Source organism: Trachymyrmex septentrionalis, unplaced genomic scaffold (assembly GCF_001594115.1).
Source record: "Trachymyrmex septentrionalis isolate Tsep2-gDNA-1 unplaced genomic scaffold, Tsep1.0 scaffold16, whole genome shotgun sequence".
Lineage (NCBI taxonomy): Eukaryota > Metazoa > Arthropoda > Insecta > Hymenoptera > Formicidae > Trachymyrmex > Trachymyrmex septentrionalis.
In genome coordinates, this window is record NW_017304758.1 from 715,127 (window position 1) to 721,196 (window position 6,070).

The 6,070-nt window shown below is 33.8% G+C and overlaps 2 protein-coding genes across 8 annotated transcripts in view; one reads left to right on the top strand and one right to left on the bottom strand.

Annotated features, from left to right (window-relative positions):
- LOC108746150 (echinoderm microtubule-associated protein-like 2) overlaps nt 1-6,070 on the bottom strand; it is a 44,084-nt gene that overhangs the window by 18,912 nt on the left and 19,102 nt on the right. For 5 of the 7 annotated variants that reach the window (XM_018482727.1, XM_018482731.1, XM_018482730.1 and 2 more), the window contains exon 1: nt 800-1,483. The exons of 1 other annotated variant lie outside the window; for it this stretch is intronic. The gene's annotated coding sequence lies outside the window, so the exon portion shown is untranslated. Of the gene's footprint in view, nt 1-799; nt 1,484-6,070 lie in introns of those variants that run through there. One more of the 7 variants, XM_018482726.1, reaches the window with a different exon arrangement.
- Nucleotides 3,224-4,279, top strand: LOC108746151 (zinc finger protein 239-like). The gene has a single exon (XM_018482732.1). It carries the CDS (start codon nt 3,296-3,298, stop codon nt 4,232-4,234), a length of 939 nt encoding a protein of 312 aa, XP_018338234.1. The 5' UTR covers nt 3,224-3,295; the 3' UTR covers nt 4,235-4,279.

Sequence of the window (6,070 nt, forward strand, 5' to 3'; positions counted from 1 at the left end):
TATTTTATATTATCTATATTTATATAAAATTTATATTAAGCCAAATTTTTTAATACTTTAGCAAAAGCATTCTTTCCATGTAATAACGAATGATGTATTACAAGTATATGACTTTTGCCCTCCGATATAATGATAACAGCGGTGAAGAAATGTTTAAAAGCAAATCGTGCGTAACGATCCAAAGCGCGTTTCACGAAACGCGTGATAGTTGTGAAAATATAATTAAAATTACATAAACGTGCGCATATCGTAACTTCCTCGCGCGTTTCGTAGAGAGCCCGAGAAAAGGAAACATGGAATCTGTTCCTCCCTTCCTCCCACGTCAGTGCTTTCCCCACTAGAAGATGCGATAACCACTCGACGAGATGAACGATAATCGGCCGTAGGCTCTTTACCCTCGCACTTACACGACTGCCTCTTTGTGTCTCGTATCTCCAATGCTTTTCAGAAAAAGCGCCTGTGATCGATAGGGTACTAACGCGGAAGTGACTCTTTTTTTTTTCCTTATGGCAAGGGATATAGCATCGATGAAAATTTCTACTAGGGTAAATATTCTCGGCACAAAGCACGAAAATGGGATTATTTGCAGCACGGAGTTTTCTTCTATATTTGCGATTAAGGCGTAAAATTTTATCGAAATTTATTACAATTTTATGCACTGAACTCATGCACACGTGTGCTGTAATATTTTTACTTAACTGGTTCCGAATGTAAATATGTATTAGGAAATATATTTTGTGAGTGATGACAGGTGTGGGTACCGATAAAATTATTCATGCTGTAATATCACTCCGCTTACCAATAATTTCTCGAACAACGATCACAAGATTTACACAAAAATTTAACAATATCTTGCAAATTGTGCAACGCGATATTACGTACGGTAAACATGAATACGAAGACTAGCTTTGCGTTAAACAAACAGAGTAAACTCAATGTAATTGACACATCGATATATCCAACAATTTCCAGAAACAATAAAATGTACTACGACAAAGCCATTTCCAAGTGACACAACGGAACCAACCCTATCACCATGAAAACCTTTCACTTTGCACACAGTCGGGAAGAGCGTAAAAGGAATAAAACGAGCGTGACTGGTTTAGTCAAGCAAGATTTTTATTTCCACACACGTTCCACAGTAAAAACAATTCGAGCGGGATTCATCGAATCTTCTGACGGCGGGAATTTCTGCAACACATTTCGCGAGCGACGGAAGCGCTGCGTCGGGAAACGGCACTTCCGTCTCGGGGAAACGAAAATCAGAAGTCATCCATAAGATCCGCACGACCAGTGTGACTACACGCTTTCAAATTTCAACGATTTCGTCCAACCCTCGTGAGGGACGCCAAATTCGACTCCATCGTGCCGCGCTGCTCTTGTAACACGTGTGTTTTCCGTGCGGCCGCCCCAACGTTACTGTCAGACCGACTCCAGCTGCTTAGGCCGATCAATACGGTCTAGATAGTCGAGATGATTCAGATGACGGCGGGCCACGCCATTAACTGTGGATAGAACGTACGCAGCAGCGAGATTCGCATCGGTGATAAATGGTAAGTTAAATTACCAGAAATAAATACTTAAATTAATTATCGCTTTATTGTAAAATGGTATCAATTAGGATATCTGATTTTCAGCAGATTTACAGTAAAATATCTAAACTCTTATTTTTTGAGGAGGACCTGATATTATGGTCGAAACATCTGTAATTGGTGATTGACATATATATTATTTTAATTACACACGTACAACTGGTGTCGATTCTTATTAGCTTTATACTCCTTTATTAATTTAATTTTTAGAACCTTTTTTAATTTTAATTTTAATTTTAATTTTTAATTTTAATTCTTATTTTCTTTTTAATTATATCTTCTGATTCTTAAGAAGATCTTTATTAAGAGAGTCGTCTGAATGTATATATATTGTATTTTATGACAGAACTTTTTAATATATTTTTAATATATTTTTAATTTCCTCAATTTAATTTTATAGCGTCTTAATGTTGTCTTCGGTTTTCTTTTAAACAAAGTAAATTTCAAATTATTTTATTTTTCTATTTTAATTATGTTCGATATATTTCAGAATTATGTTATATATTTCAAAAATTTTCATTTATTAATTAAAAATTCACTTATATTGTTTAATTAAAAATCTCATTCATACTTTATAATTATATTATATTTACATACTCATATTAATTATTCTTTATATTATATTTATGTACTCATATTAATTATTGTTTATGTTTCTTAATTATTTCAATTTCTTTTTTACTGATTGATTTATTGGAAAGTATTTTGTGATTATTTGCTAATATTCGCAGCATCAGATAATTTCGTGAATGAATTATCTTTGAATTTTTGATGTGTACAATTTTTCTTCCGCAATCAACCTAAATAAATGATGATTGTATCCTGTCTAACGGCGCACCCTCGCAATTCTTCGAAATGAGTTCTATCCTATATTGCCCATATATATATCAAACTAACACATTAAAAACTTCTTCTTCTAAGCAAAAAATTGTGAGATTATGCATTTAGAAAAAAAAATATAGTATGATTGATATTATATAATTGCACGATTGTTAATATAATTAGTACTCTTAATTATTTTAAGTTTCTCTTTTACTGATTGATTTACTGAAGATACATATTATTTGCTAATAATTCGCAGCAGACAATATAATATAATTAGTATTATTAAGACCGCATTTTATTAACGAACATAATATAAACACATTAGTATTAAGAAAGCATAAAATATAAAAGGTGTTTTGTAATTGTGAATTTTAAATGCTATAAGATATGATATAAGCAAGGTCGCAAGTACAACGAATAGTACAGAAAACGATGCGAAGGCAGATGGCTACGTAATAAAGAGAATACTAGAAATCACAAGTGAGGCGCTTTATTGACCTCCTAACTTTTATATAATCGAGCACGAGTTCAGCTGATCATCCCTGTACATATCTCGCTTGCGTACAGCCAGATTAAGTCAACGAAAAGATAAAGAACGAAAGAAGCAACGAGGAACGAGCACTGATTGACTTCCGTTTGTGTCTGTCTTCTTTCCAGATATTTTGTATCAACTCACGGTGCTGTCTCGGGATCAGCAACAGTGCGGGTCATAATCAGGCATAATCAGGAAGATCTTTATCAAACGGAAGCACATGCAGTTACTAGCAAATCCCGTATAATCGAAGAAGAAGACGACGCTTGCTCACAAGAGTGTCCTGCAATGCGAATTCTGTGGCGGCAATTTCATCCGTGAACAGGCTTTTAATTTGTATTTAAAGATGCACGATCCCCATTCAGAAGATCAAGTGCAGCCGCAACGTGACGAGCAATTGGTCTGCGAGAATTGTGCCTGTAGCTTCATGACGATCTCGGAGCTGCGTGAGCATCAGAAGGAACACGTTGCCGAGGACTATTTTAGATGCGACAATTGCGACTACGTGACCTTCTACAAAAAGGACTTAATCATCCATCAGAAGAGTCACAATGTGTCTTCAATTATAAGTATTAATTATAAGTATCAGTGCGAGGAATGCGGCGAACAATTCCAGAGCAAGAGCGACTGCCTGCTACACCTGTTGTCGCATACAAATAATAAGTTGATTCAGTGCGATGTGTGTAACGTCACATTTCGCCATTCCGAAGGTCTACGATTACATTCGAAGATACATCAACCGGACTATGTACAGCCAGAAAGTAAACACCTCTGCAAGGTATGCAACAAGAGTTTCTCTCAGAGACAAGTGTTGCTGGTGCACATGAAGATCCACGACGTGGAAAACAAGTACGTGTGCACGACATGCGGCAAGTCCATATCCAGCAAGTTTTTTCTCACTGTGCACCAACGCAGGCACACCGGCGAAAGGCCTTATGTTTGCGACATTTGTGGGAAAAGCTTTATCTCGCGGAAATACTTAAGCCTACATTGTAAAACACATAGGGGCGAGAAACCGCATGAATGTACTTATTGTAAAAAAAGATTTGCTCAACGGTACCCGATGATGATACATCTACGAAGACACACAGGTGATCGTCCTTTTCCTTGCACGCACTGTCACAAATCGTTTATTACAAAAGTGTTGCTGAACTCGCACTTAAAAACGCACGAGAGACGAAATGCTCGACAGCAACAGAAACAGAAACAGCAACAACAGCAGCAAGAAAGTTCGCAACAGGGAAAGGAATCATTGCCGTCCGAAACGGTCACTAAAATGTTGTAATTAGGACAGTGATTGCTTAGATTCTATACTTTTTTTTATGTAATCAAGCTTGTTTATTTCTCTTATGTTTCAGCATTAGCAGAAGATACAAAGAATGTATATAAATAACTGCTAGGTACTTTGCAATCTACACAAATCGATAAGCGTTTTAATTCTATAAAATAACTGGTGAAAGTATCTATATTGTAAAACTACTCCATATACAAACTACTCCGTAGTTTCATGAAAAATGAAAAAAACATATATATTTATATGTGAAATATAATATATTTATAAATGTATGTTTCTCTTTCTTTCTCTCTCTCTCTCTCTCTCTCTCTCTCTCTCTCTCTCTCTCTCTTTCTAAATGGACTCTAAAAACGTGTTTTCTAAAGATATTAAAATTAATTGTCACCTAATCTCGTCTCATTTTGGTCAATCTACCCCACATAGCCATTTTTAATAAAAGAAATTGTATTCGCGAATTTTGTCAGGATAATGATTAATTAATTGTAGCAAAGATCTTCTAAGATATGTCATTTTCTATGAATACAGGGATATTGCAATTAATGATGCCAAAGACTTGTCAAACAATAAATTAGATGATAAAAAAAACTTACTCACCAACTTCATTTTCTTAAAAATCGTTATAAATAATATATACAATGCTACTTGTGGTGCAAATTATTTTGCACAACAAATTAATAAAATTTGTATCAACAATCTACAATCAAAAAAAGAAATTTTTCTGCCATGTCCTGTTTGAGTTATATTTAATAAGCATTTTGACAATCAACCTCATATGAGACAACCAGCTCCGGTCTCGCCAATATGATTCTCAATTTGAATACTTATGCAGGTTTCCAAAAAAAATTTTTCAAAAAAAATAGCAAAATACAAAAAATCTTATGAACATAACAAACACGGATGTGTATGGTCACTAATAATTTCACTTTTCTTAGTCATGAATAATGAGAAGGTAGAAGAGCAAAGTATATGAATATCTATATTAAAATAAATCAAACACTTGTTGATTCTCAGTGAATATATTACTCTATTTTAATCATCGATAAAATTTTCACTGATTCCGTTTAAGAAGAAGAAGAAGAAGATATTAAAAACATACGTTACATCATCCCCAGGCATGATGCTCGCCAACAAATCAACGTGATAAATCGCTGGGTGGGGCCCGGGTCATGTTATAAAATTGCACTACATTCGGAAAGAATTGATAGATGAAAGGCGGAAACAAGCAAATCGACTTCCATATCGCGTAACTTTACAATTGCAGCGACTTAAAAGTATTGAAACAGGGGAGCAACTATCACAGCTACTATTTTTTATTATTATTATAAAAGCTGATAACGTGCTGCATGAGTTATTTAACTATTAATTTATATTAAAAACATTATATAGTTCTTCGACGAGAATTCTGGCGAAGATATGAAACACTGTAACGACGCAAATTTCGCTTCTAGGATTACTCTGAAACTTTCGGAATAATAAATTATGTCGAAGACAATGCGATCTTAATTACATCGTGTTACACACTAGCATTCTAATTGTTTCTCTCTCTCTCTCAGTTGGCTTTCACAAACTTTCAGATTGTATAACGATCGCATACATTATCACAAAAATAATAATAAACAGCAAAGTTAGACGATATATTTAAAAAAAAAACATTTAACTAGAGTTCCTAAAATTATAAATTTTAAAATTTAAACTTGTAACAAGGATTTATATTTTATATTTAAATTTTAACATTCTCTATATTACATTTTTTTAAACTATGTGATTTTAAATATTTTTTATATACTTTTTGAATATATTATATATTATATTACATTATATATTATT

Coding starts and splice junctions, on each gene's coding strand:
- LOC108746151 (XM_018482732.1), top strand. CDS start 3,296: ATGCACGATCCCCATTCAGAAGATCAAGTGCAGCCGCAACGTGACGAG.